Genomic DNA, 16514 nt, shown 5'->3' on the forward strand with positions numbered 1-16514 from the left:
TGAAAATATAATAAAGCAGAACTTCCCAAACTTGGGGAAGGAAATAGACTTACAGGTCCAGGAAGCACAGAGAGTTCCAAAACAACTGGACCCAGGGAGAACCACTCCAAGACACATTATAATCAAAATGTCAAAAGTTAAAGATAAAGAGAGAATCCTAAAAGCAGCAAGAGAGAAGAAAAGAATCATGTACAAAGGGTTCCCAATTAGACTATCAGCTGACTTCTCAAGGGAGACCCTGCAGGCAAGAAGGGACTGGCAAGAAATATTCAAAGTAATGAAAATCCAAAATCTACAACCACGAATACTTATCCAGCGAAGCTGTCATTCAGAGAGAGGCGGAGAGTTGCCTACAGGGTGGTGCCTATAGGACTATCAGCTGATTTCTCAGAGGACACTTTGCAGGCAGGAAGGGACTGGCAAGCAGTATTCAATGTGATGAAAGGCAACCTGCAACCAGGATTACTCTATCCATGAAAGCTATCATTTGGAATGGAAGGGCAGATGAAGTGCTTCCCAGACAAAGTGAAACTAAAAGGAGTTCATCATCACCAAGCCATTATTACATGAAATGTCAAAGGGACTTACTTAAGAAAAAGAAGATCAGAACTATGAACATGAAAATGACAACAAACTCACAACTATCAACAACTGAATCTAAAAAATGAAAACAAAATCCAACTAAGCAAGCCAGAATAGAAACAGAATCATAGGTATGGGGATCATTTGGAGGGTTATCAGCTGGGAGAGGGGAGGGAGAGAAATGGGGAAATGGTGCAGGAACTAAGAAGCATAATCGGTTGGTACAAAATAGACAAGAGGATGTTAAGAATAATATAGGAAAGGGTGAAGCCAAAGAACTTACATGCATGACCCATGGACATGAACTAAGGGGGGTGGGATTTATGGAGGGAAGGGGGTTACAGGGCAGAGGGAAGCAAAGGGGAAAAATACTGGAACTACTGTGAAAACATAATCAATAAAATATATATATAAAAAAAAGAAAGTATATTAGAGATGTAAGAATCTATGGGTGATGTACATTTTTAAGAGACAGGTACGCATAAGAAACCTAACACAAGTTTGGAGGCCATAAGAATTATAACTTTTGAAAGAATAAATAAGTCTGTAAGTCTGACTTATTAGTGTTGTTCTTTCCCAAATAGTCAAGTTACCTCATCTGAAGATACACTGCATTAAATGCAATTAGAGAAATGGGTCACTTTGCCTAACTATAGACTAACTGTGAGTGATGCTACCCATCTTTTTTATTTCTACTAAAGGAAAGTGAAAATTAAAAAAAAGAAGTTTTACCATAGCAACTTGGTTTTCATAATCATTGGAAATCTGAATACAAACTTCTTCAGCTCTTGCTTGACAAGCTCGCTCCACCACATCTTTCCACTTCTTTTGCACCAAGGAACGCCAGCCTTTCCAGACTTTCTTCAGTAAAGCTCTTTGGAAGTACTGGTCAGCTAGTTTATTTTCATAAACCTAAATGAAAGTAATAGAACCTTAAAACAAGTGTACTGGAAAATATATTGGCAGTAATAATAAGAAACATAATAGCATGGTAAGCATTACACATACATTATTCAATCCTGTGTAACTATTCTTATCTGCAGATAGAAGAACAGGCTTAGAGAGGTTAAGTAAGCTGCTCAGGTCACACAGTAAACAGGGAGAAGCAAGCCATCCCTGCTTTATCCCAGAGTGTGAACTCTTTCTTACCCATTACATTGTTTTAAGTAACTAATCAAGTTAGGGAAAAAACCACCACCAAAAAGAAAAAAAAAAAACAAATGAAAGAAAATGAGTAACTTGTCACATGCCATCTTAGTTCTGAATTTGCATGACCTTTTCGCTGAAAATAAAACTAGGAGAACAAAAGGGACTGGAAGGCAGAAAGCTGACTGTGGCTTCAGATGGCACTGCTTTCTCTTTGCTTTGGTGGTCACAACCAAAAGCAAGATTAATTTAATTTACATACCTTGCGTCATATACAGTGCCAAACTGATCCAAACAGGACATGTGCTATTCTTTTTACCAATGAATTTAAATTGTTTTGAAGAAGTGGTTCTAATTTTCATATTTTTTAAATTTGAAAAGTTATTCAAAAAGTGATGGCAGCCTCAACTACTTCACCTAACTTTTAAACATAATATATTCTCATTATGTCACTTGATAAGTAACTTCCAAATATGGTATAAATACTCATTTTAAATAGCTTTTTTCAGTCTGAGTAATGTAAACTTAATCTATTGGAATTAATAAAAAATGAAAGTACTAGGAAGTATGCTTAAAGGAGAAATCTATAAGAGTAGCGCCTTTTCCTTAAATACTAATCTCTTAGAACTAAATGCAGAGATAATGTGATGGCTCACATGAGCATTGCATGAAAGATATATACATCCATATTTCAATTCTCAACACTGTTGAGCCTTTATACTCTGTCTTCTTATAGGATATATACATACTCATAATTCTTTTATTTAAAAAAAATTTTAAACTTCATTGATCATGCCATTACAGTTGTCCCAGGTTTTCCCCCTTTGACACCCTCCACCCAGCAACCCCCATTCACTCAGGCAATCCCCCAACCATTGTTCATGTACATGGGTCATGGGTATAAGTTCTTTGGCTTCTCCATTTCCCATACTGTACTTTACATCCCCATGGCTATTCTATAACTATCTATTTGTACTTCTTAACCCCTCACCTCTTCATCCATTCCCCACACACCCTCTCCCATCTGGCAACTGTCAAAATGATGTCCATATCCATGATTCTGTCTCTGTTCTTCTTGTTTGCTTAGTTTGTTTTTGTTTTTTTTTAAATCAATTTTTGGTAGATATGTATTTATTGCCATTTTATTGTTCATAGTTTTTATCTTCTTTTTCTTAAATAGGTCACTTTAACATTTCATATAATGGTTTGGTGATGATGAACTCCTTTAGTTTGTTCTTGCCTGGGAAGCTCTTTATCTGTCCTTCGATTATAAATATCTCTGTTGGGTAGAGCAATCTTGGCTGAAGGTCCCTGCTTTTCACGACGTTGAGTATTTCATGACAATCCCTTCTAGCCTGAAAAGTTTCTTTTGAGAAGTCAGTCAACAGTCTTATGGGAACAGCCCTGTAGGTAACTAAGTGCCTTTTTCTTGCTGCTTTTAAGATTCTCTCTTCATCTTTAACCTTTGGCATTTGAATTATGTGTTCTGGAGTGGGCCTCTTTGCATCTGTCTTGTCTGGGACTCTCTGTGCTTCCTGGACTTGCATGTCTATTTCCTTCACCAAATTAGGTTAAGTTTTCCTTCATATTTTTTCAAACAGATTTCCAATTTCTTGCTCTTCTTCTCCTGGCACCCCTATGATGCGAATGATGCGAATGTGGCAATGCTTGAAGTTGTCCCAGAGGCTGCTTACACATTATCCTTGTGTGTTTTTTTAATTCTTTGTTCTCCTTGTTGTTCTGATTCGTTGTTTTTTGGTTCCTTATGTTCTACATCATTGATTTGATTCTTGGCCTCATTCATTCTACTGGTGTTTCCCTGTAAATTGTTCTTTATTTCAATTTGTGTATCCTTTGTTTCTGACTGGATCTTTTTATGGTGTTTAGGTCCTCACTAAGTTCCTTGAGCATCCTTATAGGAAGTGATTTGAACTCTGCCTCTGATAAGATTGCTTATCTCTATTTTGTTTAGCTCTTTTTCTGGAGTTCTGATCTGTTCTTTCATTTGGGGCATGTTTCTTTGTCTCCTTTTTTTGACAGCCTCCGTGTGTTTCTAGGTATTAGGTGAAGCTGCTATGACTCCCTGCCTGGGGCCACTTAGCAAGACATACTGGGGCCTGAGGGCATACTGAAGCTAGCTGTTGCTTGTTTGACAGGATTTAGGAAGTTGTGAAGCATGAGCCAAGACCAGCCAATCATATGTAAAAGCCACTGTTAACAGCTGTAAGTTGGGTCAGACAGACCCTCAGGGGGTCTCTAGGGCAGGGCAAACAGTGTTAGCCAGGTTGATGGAGTCTCAGATATGGTACCCACCAGCAGGCTCTGTGGGGGGAGGATTTAGATAAGGGACAATGGCCTCTGCCTGCCCTTCTGTCTGGGAGAAAGCTGTCCACCAGATCCCACTCTGATGCCATATGCTTCAGTCCCTCCTGATATGCCACCAGTATCTTTCAAGCTGCTACCATAGTGCTGGAGCTCAGAGGGAGTGAGTCTAAGTAAGTCCCTCTGTGGGTTAAGATGAACTGTTTGGGACTCCAGAATTTTCATCCACTGACTCAATTACCCCTGGTTTTTGCAGTCAGAAGTAATGGGGATTTATCTTCCTGGCACTGGAACTCTGGGCTGAGGGACCTGGCATGGGACAGCAACTCCTCACTCCTGAGATATCCCTCCCAAATTTTCGTCTACCACACATGGGTGTGGGACCAGCTCGTTCCATGTCTTTGCCCTTCCTACCAGTCTGGATAGATGCGGTTTAATTCCGTAGTTGTCAGACTTCCATTCAACTCGATTTCTTTGTGATGGTTCTTCTATATTTTAGTTGTAAGTTTGATGTGGTTGTGTGAGGAGGCAAGCAATGTTTACATATGCTGCCATCTTGACTGGAAGTCCATACTCATACTTTCCCACTTTTAACACAATAAATCATTATTCTTAGTTTATATTTACTCTGATATATTGAAACAGCTCTTATTTAATTAAAATAAATAATGTTCAAATTTAAATTATATACAAACTGTATAATTTTACAAAAGCTATAAAGACATGGCTTTCTTTAATTCTTTCTCTAAGGCAAAGACTTGCCTTAACAAAAATTTATAAAATTTTATAATGTATACTGTAAATATAGTATTGCCTCTTTTTGAGGAAAATATATTCAGGCATTTTAGAAGTAGAAACAATATAGGAAGCATATGATATGTTAAAGATTCTAAATTTTTTTCCCACATAGTCACATCTGAGTCAAATCTGTTAAAGGGTTCCATAACCATGGCATTTGTAATTTAGGTAGAATTCTTATTAACCTATTATGAAGTAGAAAATGATATATCAATAGATCTATAAAATACGTGCTATCTTCCCCAAAACTATTCTGGATCAAACTCCTTTAAAATCAGAGCAACATTAAACTGTAAATTCATTTTGACTTATTAGAAAATAAATCTTTAATTTTTTTCCTAATATATGATCCTAAACACCTTTGAGTTCATAAGTCTAATATTTGTCAATTGTCATTTCGATACTTACATCCTGTATGGCTTTGACGTGGCCAATTCTCCAGTGAAAGAATGTTCTCATCAACTCTATCCTTTCATTTTGCTTGCCTATAGCATGAGACAAGCTGGAAATCACCTACAAAGAGCAATTAAACCAATTATTGTTATAATAACAGCAACTGGTAAAGTGATTTTTCTCATATATCAAAAAATGCTAGAGAATACCTATGGATCACTACTATATTCATCCAGTTAACCTCATTATTACCTTTAAAAAGACCAAAATACTTCCCAGTATGAATATACTACATATCAATGAATGAAGGGGAACAAAAGAGAAGAAATCTCATGTGTGTCTTGGTAATCACCAAAAAAATTTTATATACACAAAGATGGTAATGGAAAAAATCCAATTAAAAAATAAAAATAAATATAAGTTTAAACTAAAATAAAAATAAAAAGAAAGTTAATACAGGATGCGGCAAAAGTAGTTTTACAGTTGTTCATATGGAAAATAATGCAATTAAAAAATAATACAAGAATGAACTTTTGTACTCTTTCATGTACTCACAATTATAAAACTACATTGCCTAAACCTGGTCACTGACATTTAATTTTAGAAAAATAACCATACATTGGAAGTTTTCCTACATACACAAAAAAGTCTTTATTGATTAGAATTGAAGGCAGAGACCTGATTTTAAATATCTTTTTAGTCTCTAAATACCTTTAGTAACTGTTTAATGATTTTCTTTGGCTTAAATAAACTCATAAAAGCAAATAATTGTTATACTTTGATGTGCTTCTTCATTAATATTATTCTTGATCCTTTAAAAAAAAAAAGCTACGGAGACTTTTAAATCCTAAGACAATATTTTCTTTTATAAAGAACTGAGTAACTGAGCCTGACTGCTGTGGCTCAGTGGATTGAGCATCGGCCTGCGAGCCAAGTGTCGCTGGTTCGATTCCCCGTCAGGGCACATGACTAGGTTGTATGTCAGGTCCCCAGTTGGGGGCACGTGAGAGGCAACCACACAGTGATGTTTCTCTCCCTCTCTTTCTCCTTTCCCCCTCTCTCTAAAAATAAAATAAACAAACAAACAAACAAACAAATAAATAAATAAATAAAACCTGAGTAACTGAAATATATATCTAAAAATATGGCCATATTAAAAAGAGATTTTGTAAACTGGACACATTTACCGAGAGACATTTATTCTGGTTCTTTAAACAATTTTCATTTAAAAAATTTTATTCAATTACAGTTGTCCCAATTTTTTCCCCTTTGCCCTCCTCCGCCCAGCCCACCCCCCATTCCCACAGTCAATTCCCACCCTGTTGTCCATGTCCATGGTTCATTTATACAGGTACTTTGACTAGATCCTTCCCCTTCTTTCCACCATTATCCCTCTCTCTCTCCCTCCTCCCCTCTGGTCACTATCATGTTTCCGTGGCTGTGGTTCTATTTTATTTGTTAGTTTATTTTATTCATTAGTTTCCTGTTACAGGTGGGATCACATGGTATTTGTCTTTCACCAACTGGCTTATTTCACTTAGCATAATATTCTACAGTTCCATCCATGCTGTCTCAAAGGGTAGGGGTTCCTTCTTTTTTTCTACTGTGTAGTATTCCATTATATAAGTTTTCAAAAGTGGAAAAGGGCACACATTCTAAGATATTGTTAATATTCTCTTTCTTAAGCTGTATGTTGGCACATGGCTATTAACTTTTTGTTTTCAAAAATTCGACATATATATACAACTTTTTATATGTGATATTTTAAAATTAAAAAATTTAAACTTAAAATATTCAAAAACCTTAAGATAGAGTTTTGAGAGTAATAGAGAAAATGACTGACATTAATATCTATTGTTTCAAAAAAGTATGAAAACACTCAACTTTATATTACACCTTGTAATATCAAAAGGAATGTTTTTCTAATAAAAACCATAATTTTTATCTAGCTAATTAAAACTGAGTGTTGGCATCTGCAGACAAGCAACTGAGGTGTTTGCTGTGAGTCCCTCTTCCCTGAAAGCCACCATCCTCCTGGGGGCAGCCATAGATTTGTTGCCAATCTGCTTTGTTCATGGTGTAGTCTGGTGGCACAAAAATTAACACAAACCTGAACCTTACTCTCAAGTTCTTAACAGGCTAACAGAAAGTGAAATAAAAGGTGCTGTTTATTGCCCTGAATGGTGTGGCTCAGTTGGTTGGAGCATTGTCCCAAAACCAAAGGGTTGCGGGTTCAATTTCCAGCTGGGGCACATACCTAGGTTGTGGTCTGATCCCCAGTCTGGGTGTGTAAAGGAGGAAACCAATGGATGCTTCTCTCTCTCCCTTCCTCTCTCTCTAAAAGCCACGAAAAAAAAAAAAAAGTTCTTGGGTGAGGATAAAAAATAATAAGAAGAAAAGTGCTGTTTATCAATAAAGGAAGAAAAGACGTTATCCATGAATAAAGACATATCATAGCTTAAAAAAAAGGATGGTTTAAAATGTGGATAATGCTGGTTCCCTAAAGTTCTCTTAAGGGCAGTCAGGAAGAAAAACTTAGTGTTCCCATATTTAGCATGCACTCTTAAAGCTTCAGGTAACTGAAGCTGATTTCAAAGATAATAAAATGGCATGACCATGGCATGTTTAATAAGAAGAATAAATTATATATCTATGCACCTCTTTTTCTACCAATTTCTGAAGCAATCTTCCCTTTGTATCTTGCATGACCTAAAGCATCACTTTCTGGAATTTAGTATCCAGCAAGACATTTACTGAATCTTACTTAAAAAGAAATATAAAAAAGAACACCTCATCTTTTCTCCGAATAGAGATTTCATAGACTTTTTGCAGCTCCTTCAAGCTGTTGATCTGGTTGCACAGTTGTTTTAAATGTGCTGCATGTTTTTCTTTTTCTTTTTTCGTTTCCATACGATGCCAGTCAATAAAATTTAGTCTCCATTTAGTTAGTTCAGATATGACGTTTGTCTGAGAAGTAAAAATACTAATAACTAAGCAGTTTGTTCCCTAATAGTGCTTCTTAAATTTACATTGAAATTTAGAAACATTTTTTAAAAATCAGAACAAGCAATCAACATGAGAGCTATTTTTAGAAAAATCATTACTGAAAATATTTACAAATTCAAGTTACAGTGCCTCTTAGTTCACATTCACCATACTAAGGATATAATTTTCCCCCTATTTTAAGTTACTTTGTATGAAATCTTATAATTAAAAAAATTTTTCAGGTCTCAGTCACCAATACGCAGGTTCTTTGTTTATTCAAGGAGTTAACTGTCCATATTAAGATGGATCAGGAAAAAAGAAATGTAGGGACTATGTCTTAGAATGAGCCATAGGACTGAGAAGTTATTTAGGGAGGGGTGGATAGTGGGAGCCACAGGAGTCGATGCTTTCTTCCCCCAAATCATTTATCATAATGGCCACTTTAACAACTTGCTAAGTCTGATCCCTTTTCACCTTACTGACTGGCCTAAGTAAAAAGACCAAATAATCATGTTATCAAAAATTAGATAACAATATGGTTAACTAAAGAACAATTTAAATGGTTGGTGGTACACAATTTCAGTTGTCTTACATCATGATTAGAAGTATGAAACCTCTTCCATTGAAGAAAATGGAAGAAACTATACTAAAAGATTTTATCTGGAATTTATAGTTCAAATAACAGAGAAATATAGATGTCACAGAACTATCATGACCATTATTTATCTATGCATGTGAATAACTCAGCTTCGTTTTCTCAAACTGTTTCAGAAAAATGATTATTTTCTCAATTATATTTTAAAAAGTAAAAAAAAACCCTGCCACTTCTGTAATTCTTTGTTTTACTTAAAGGCCACTAACATCACCAAAATAAAAATCAATTTTTATAGAAATATCAGTTATACATTGTGGTTCTATAAGAGTGGCTATAAAATGAATATACATTGCTAAAATTGGATTTTGCACTTCATATAAAAGGAGACATTTCCATTAGTCATAGGTATGATATAGTAAAGGTTTAATGAAGCTCTCAGTCACACACAGGCTGTCTTTCAAAACCTCTGAGAAATTCAGCAGAATGTTCAAACCTGTTCCGGCAACTATTTAAAACTATGCTATTCAAAGTACATTTTCTGAACCAGCAGCATCACCTGGGGGCTTGTTAGAAATGCATCTCAGGCCCTCACCAAGACTGATGAAGAAGCTGCAGTTCAACAGGATTCCCATGTGATTCATATGGACATTAAAGACTGAGAAGCACAAATTTAAGACATTGGACTGATTTAAAAAAAACTACAGATAAAAAAAAAAAAAACAACAACAAACAACCACCTTTTAATTCAAAGAAAAGAAAAACAGTAGAATTAAAAGCAAAACTGTTAAACTAATTCAACAATACCTTAAGGCCTGAACTCCAAAGATCCAGTACATTTTCCACCTTTTGAAGGTTTTCTTCAGAAACAAGATGATCACCCACAACTATTTCGTGAACACCTGCATGACTAGAATTAGACCCTGCTGAGGAAGAGTCGCCTAAAAGATTCGAACTGAAAAAATCCATGACTGGGTGAGAAGACTTCCTTGGTGATGACACTGGTGCTGATCCTAGAATTTGATAAAAAGTTGTAGTGGTCAAGGCAAATTGAAAACAACCCAGATTGGTCAGGACTTATATTGGAAGACTAGAAGATGTCAGTTACAACAGAGGCTGGGAAAAATGCAGAGAAACGACTTTTCAGCGTACTTAATCTGGCTATTAAAAAAAATTTTTTTTAATTTTTAAATTTTATTTCAGAGAGAGGGGAAGGGAGGAAGATAGAGGGAGCGAAACATTGATTGGTTGCCTTCTGCCTTCTGCAAGGGCCCAACAGGGCAGGGCACAGAGCCTACAACCCAGGCATGTACCCTGACCAGGAATCAAACCAGCAACCTTTAGATTTGCAGGACTATGCCCAACCAACTGAGCCACGCTGGCCAGGGCTAATCAGGCTATTTTTAATTTCAGTATTGTCGTTGATTTAGGACTAACCAGCATAAGATGCCTCCTATATTTCAATAATTATGCTTCATATGAGGGGAGAACCCCCAAAACACCCTGGAGTTATCTCCTAGAGGGTGGTCCCCTTGCAGGATAGGCTTGCACTGCTAGAGAGTGTTCTAGGAACCCATCTGTATCAGCGAGCCAGCTGGTATTGTTGTGAGAGGCTACATTCAGCTTCAGTGGATTTTTTTGAAGACTCTACCAACACAGTGGCCCATTTCATAATGGGTGGTTTACGAGTGCACTGGCCCACACTGTGCTGGGTGTTCAGCAGGTTTTGACCAAAAATGGCATGCCCTCCGTGCCCTATCTCCAAAGATCCAGTTCATTTCACCCAATCTCACCCTGAACAATTTTTTGTTTCCCTGGATGAAAAAAGTCCTCAAAGGGTGAAAGAAAAAACGACAAAAGCACTAAAAGGCATCAAAATCAACAAATTCAAAAACTGTTTTGAGCAGTGGAAAAAACTTCTAAATAGGTGTATTACATCAAATGGACAGTACTTTGAAGGTGACTGAAGTAATATGCTAAAATTGCTCCTCTTACTACATAGAGAATAGTCATCAAACCACAATATGTTGTATATTAATAAAAAATGAGCTAAGGAAAAGTCATACCTTCTGTCTTTGCCTGACTTAAAATATTTAAATCACATCCTCTTCCAACTTCCATCCTTATTTCTGTCTCTACAGGGCTATTTCCTACTGAAAAGAAATAGGTATTTTTAAAAAATTAAACCAAAGCACTTAAGTAAAATGCCTAATCACACACACCTCATTTAAGAAGGTGAGGTACATAAGTAAGATTTTAAAACAAAAAATATACAACATGCTGGGGTTATTGGAACATTAAAACAAGGAAAAGAATAAAGAAAAGACTCTGAAACTAGAGAAAGTGTTATATCATTAATAAGCTCAATTTCACATACCAAATACAGATAAAGAGAATTCAGTCTACTATGGCGTTCAGTTCACACTAAGAGAATCAGTGGGTGAATGACATTAGAACTTAGAAGACTATGCTATCTAATAATACTGATATTTCCAGGGCCCTGCTGCTTTCCATGAGCTGTAATCAAACTAAAGTGACACTGGCTTCCCCAAAACAGAGACTTCCTTAGTTCTACCTCAGGAACCTTTAGTCAATACAGTAGTCCTTCTCTATATTGCGGTTCACTTATCGTGGCCTCACTGTATCGCGGGATTTTAAAAAATATTGTATTTAATTATTTATCGTGGACTTTTTGCTATATTGCGGGATTTTACGGTACTGTATACATATATTGTTAAAGTTACGTAGGTTTAAAAGTGTAGAATATGTTTAGGAACATAAGTAGTGTTTATAAAAGTGTGGAAAAGGTTAATAAGGGACTGGGAATGGTTTATAAGTGTGTAGGGAGGGTTTATAAAGCCTTAAAATATATATGAATACTAAAATAAATGTAAGGTTCCTACTTCGCAGATTTTCACCTATCGCGGGGGCGTCTAGAACATAATACCCACGATAAGTGAGGGAATACTGTACATGGTGAAAAGGGAACTGGGAAAAACCTCATAAGAATAACTTTGTCAGCTTTGACACACCTCGCTTACACCAAGCAATGGCAATACTATGAGTAAAGAGAATGGGATGATAAATTTACATAGCCCATTCTAACCAAGTCTATGTGTGAATCGGGATAATCTAAATTCACTGAATGTTGTATGCTTAGGTCCCAAGTCCTTTTTGATAAAGGCAAATACTGTCTCATATGCTAGAAAAGAGCAGGGTCTTAATCCCAAGTGATTACCTTGAAAGATTGCAGAACTGGGGCAAGGAAAGGACTCCTCCATTGTGTCACTGGGAACAACAGTACAGTAGTACTGTAACCAATGGAAAAGAAAACAAGCTTTTGGTGACCACCTTAAGGGCAGAGGATTAGAAGGCTAACAACAGCACTTTGGGCCTGCTCAGTACAAACTCCATCTTGAGGTGCCATTGTAACCAAAACATGATCAAGATCACTGATATTGAGTGAATAAATCTAAGGGTCCTATCTCTTCAATATCAATAAAGTTTGGGTAGAAAATATTCAGTATTAGAAGGTTTCAGTGGTAGAATAAATATATTTATTTTACAATTGTGGTCTATTTGTCGATCCAATGCAGTAGGCCAAAGACTGAGAAGCAAAGAAAACTCCATGTCTGCAGAGGGAGAAGAATCACAGACACTAGGGCTGTGACTTAGCAGAAACCCAGGAGCCTGCTGACTCTTGAGTAGGTTTGTCATGTGCTTTCAAGGGGGGAACCTTAGAGTTATACCTATTGTTGGTAACTGTGCATTACCAGGGCTGTTTTACAAGGGCTTTCTGCATGCTTATTTAGAGTGAGCTGTTTGGGTTCCTGTACTGTACTGAATAAGGAGCAAACAGGTAAAAGGAGCTTCATTCTCCTTTTTCAACCTTTTACTCATCTATCAACATACATCCTGCTTTGTATTAGCTCTCTATTCTGCCACTGACGTAGTCCAAAGATGGGTTCATGTTTGTGGTGATAATCCAAACAGTCCTTCATGCCCACAGAAATACTGCTGACAAAGTCCTAGCCCTGGTTTAAGAAACTTAAGGAATTCTGAGGGCTACCTATGGATCATCTTTAATTTGAGGGACTGGGCATTTATTTTCCAAGATAAAACTGGCAAACTACCATTGGACCAAGTACAGAGATGCAACATACTCCACTAAGAGACATGCAATGTTGCTTTAACTTTATTACTTTTCATAAAATAGTCAAAAGAAGCTCAAATAAAAACCCAGCTGCTATATAAGAGCCCAGAATAACATATTCAAATGTAAGAAGTTTCCCCAGATAACAGTGATTTACACCATTGACTGAGAAGAACCACTAGATAAGCATTTTCACAATCATAAGTCAATAACATTAATAAGCTCAAATAACATCTTAAATTTAGACATTGAAAAATATACATAACCTTGATTATGAAGAATATCATCAATTATAGTAGGAAATCTAACATCTGTCAACACTTCTCCCTTAGGATGAGATGGCTGTGAAGCTCCTGATTCAATATTTGGAGTCACTATAGCATAACGAAGCAGTTCTTCATACTCTTCCTATGAGAAACCAATAATAAGTAATGTTTGATCACACTGTCGCAATGGATGCTCAGGCGAAAGAACAACAAAGGTGGTACATATTTACTATGTATATAAAAGTGTATAGCTATTTTATTTTTAACATCATTTTCTGGTACTTACATTTTGAAATGTTTTCAATAATGGAACATGGGTAGGCTTTCAACTGTAGTCAAGAACCAGTAGGGTCATAAGTTGAGGGTTACTAAGAAACAGAATCTTAGTTGGGCTGACATTCTAAGCAGATAACCAATAACACAAGATGATTTGTGGCATGTCTAGAAGATCCTTCCCCATCCCTCTATTAAATTCTACTCTAGAGATTTATTCTTTTGATGTAAAGCTTTGTCTCCTGACAAAACAACAGCTTGAGATCTTACAAGGTATTTATATTTTAGTAACAAAGGGTTCTAGACCCAGCAATTACAATGTATGGGTTTTCCCCTACCACCAACAAGCGATTCTTGGACATCAGTTGGGTGTCTTACAATTCAACTCAATTTTGATACTATCCACCAGAGTTAGCATCAGATCACACAGGTCAAGGGCTCAGTCCCACAAGACTGCTCCCCTACCACCAACTTCAGGTTACCAGTGCTTCTAACGGAGCAGCTATGGATTGGATGTTCCAATGACCCCCGCCTCAGGTTCAATTAACTTCCTAGGGTGACTCACAGAACTCAAACATTTTACTTACTAGATTACCAGTATATTATAAAAGGATATATCTCAGGAACAGCCAGATGGAATTGAGGCACAAGGCACAGTATGGGAAAGGTGCATGGAACTTCCACGCCCTCTCCTAGCATGCCAGTCACCTAGCACCTCCAGGTGTTCAGCAACCAAAAAACTCCCTGAATTCTCTTTTTTTTTATTTCTATGGAGGCTCCATTACATAGGCATGATTGATTAAATCATGGCCACTAGTGACTGAACTCAATTTCCAGCCCTTTTCCCTTCCTGGAAGGTTGGGAGTTAGGGGGTGGGACTGAAAGTTCCAACCCTCTAATCACATGGTTGGTTCCTCTGGCAACCAGTCCCTCTTGAGGTGAGGGTTCAAAAATCACCTATAACCAAAGGTACCTTTATCATTCTCATCACTTAAGAAATTCCAGTGGTTTTAAAAGCTCTGTGCCAGAAATCAAGGTGAAGATCAAATATATATTTTTTATTATAAATCATAATATTACAACTACACATGAGTTAATCAGTTCCCTCTTGAAAGAAGCTTGGATGAAGCAGAGATCAAGGGTACAGGAAAGCACTGTCACCTAAAAAGATAGCACTAAGTGGGAGAGCTACCATCCAAAGGGAAGGCAAGGATAAAATACCTGTCACAATTCCAGACTACATTTTTACTCGTAAATAATCACATATATTTTAAAAATAGCCTCCCATTTTCTAAATCTGCAATTTCAATTAAAGAAACACATTTGTATCATAAAGTATTTTTCTAAAGCTTTTCTTATATTATAGAGTGTCGATAAGAACTTACTATACTTAACATAATGTCCAGCTTTTCTCTTCTTAAGTGATATAAACATAACACTCAAGATATACCACGTCAGTATTCTCTCAAAATCTACTCTAGAAATCTGAATCCATATTTTTGATGATAAAACAGTTAGAAATAAAACATTTCATGTAAAATCCATACGCTCTGTAGTCAATTTATGTCATTGTCCAGATCCTGGGCAGCAGAATGTGCTAAAATGTTGTGGCAACGGGGATTAGAACCTAGAGTAGCACACTAAGGAATCTAGGTCCCAGAACTTTGGATGGTTTGATATTGTACCAATCGGCATTAAAGTGAAAGCAGCATTCATAAAAGATAGCTACAATAAGAAAATTTCAAGAAAAAAAATGTTTCCTGAAATTTCTAGCTTCTCCTTGTGTTGTTAGAAGCTTTGTACAAAGAGTGAAGAGTTCATGATTATTTTATTTTATTTTCCTATTACAGTTGTCCTATTTTTCCCCCATTGCTCTCCCCTGTCCCCTGCCCACCTCCATCCCCTCCCACAGTAAATCCCAACCCTGTTTTCCATGTCTATGCGTCATTTATACTTGTTCCTTGAGGACACCCTTCCCCTTCTTTCCCCCTTTCATCCCCCCCACTCTGGTCACTGTCAGTCTGTTTCTTGTTTCCAGGCCTCTGGTTCTATTTTGCTTGTTTGTTTGTTTTGTTCATTAGGTTCCTGTCATGATTATTTTCTGAACGGTTAAAACAATGTAAGGTATTTTCCAAAGTTCATAAAGTAATTCTCCAAGTTTTATATACTTTGATATACATTATATACACATTATAATTATAAGTGTAAATGGAATGAATGAATGAAAAACGTATTCCTAGTTTTCCCTCATATTATTACTTGTTGAAAAAAAGTCAGAACAAATTTAGACATGTCTTCCTACCTGAAGGTTTGAAGAGACTGAACTGCCTGGGTTGGAGTCATTCTGCATAACTGGAAGTGAGCATTTCTCCTCATCTGATGACATTCTGCACAGCCACTAAGAAACATAAGTTAACTTTATTTTTTTTCCCTCAATATTTAAAATAAAATGTTTTATAAAGATAGGAACCATCCTAACCTATAAACAATAATTGCGACATGTTAAAATTCTTCAACATATTGAGCAACCATAGACAAAAAACACTGGACAAGAAAAAATAAAGACTCAATTCCTAATGTTAGTGAGTTTATAATGTAGCAAAGGATTGTGACAAATACATGAAGAATTGAAGAAAAATGGAGGCTTCTCAGGAAAATCTGCAGTAGAGACTGTTGAAAATAAAAGATTGTGATCGTTGTTCTTCAACAATGTGTGACAACCTAGATGCTGTGCACTTTCTTTGAAGATACGGAACCAAGGAGAATGAACAAGTTGTGCAAATTCCCTGCTTAGGAAACTTATCTTTTGGGAGTATTATTTTAAGAAAAGCAAGCCTATATAAAACAACAGATTCTAATTACACACATAAAAAAATTATTGAAAGTCTGAACCAAAAAAAAAAAAAGTACTTTTAGTAACAAATAAATAATTTAAATGACAAGTAATGAGTATTCAAACTATCTGAATACTAGTAACATGTAAGACATTGGTGAGGAAGTAAGA

At 36.3% G+C, this 16514-nt stretch overlaps 1 protein-coding gene across 1 annotated transcript in view; it reads right to left on the reverse strand.

The window, feature by feature from the left end:
• The window catches only part of POC5 (POC5 centriolar protein), a 34850-nt gene that overhangs the window by 15405 nt on the left and 2931 nt on the right, over window positions 1–16514 (reverse strand). The window contains 7 exon segments of the mRNA XM_090276396.1: window positions 1315–1494; window positions 5257–5361; window positions 8032–8208; window positions 9626–9831; window positions 10885–10968; window positions 13238–13379; window positions 15813–15908. Coding sequence (XP_090132522.1) covers window positions 1315–1494; window positions 5257–5361; window positions 8032–8208; window positions 9626–9831; window positions 10885–10968; window positions 13238–13379; window positions 15813–15896 — 978 coding nt within the window. The 5' untranslated portion in view covers window positions 15897–15908.

The sequence above is a fragment of the Furipterus horrens genome, unplaced genomic scaffold, assembly GCF_987537825.1.
Source record: "Furipterus horrens unplaced genomic scaffold, mFurHor1.1.pri manual_scaffold_5, whole genome shotgun sequence".
NCBI lineage: Eukaryota > Metazoa > Chordata > Mammalia > Chiroptera > Furipteridae > Furipterus > Furipterus horrens.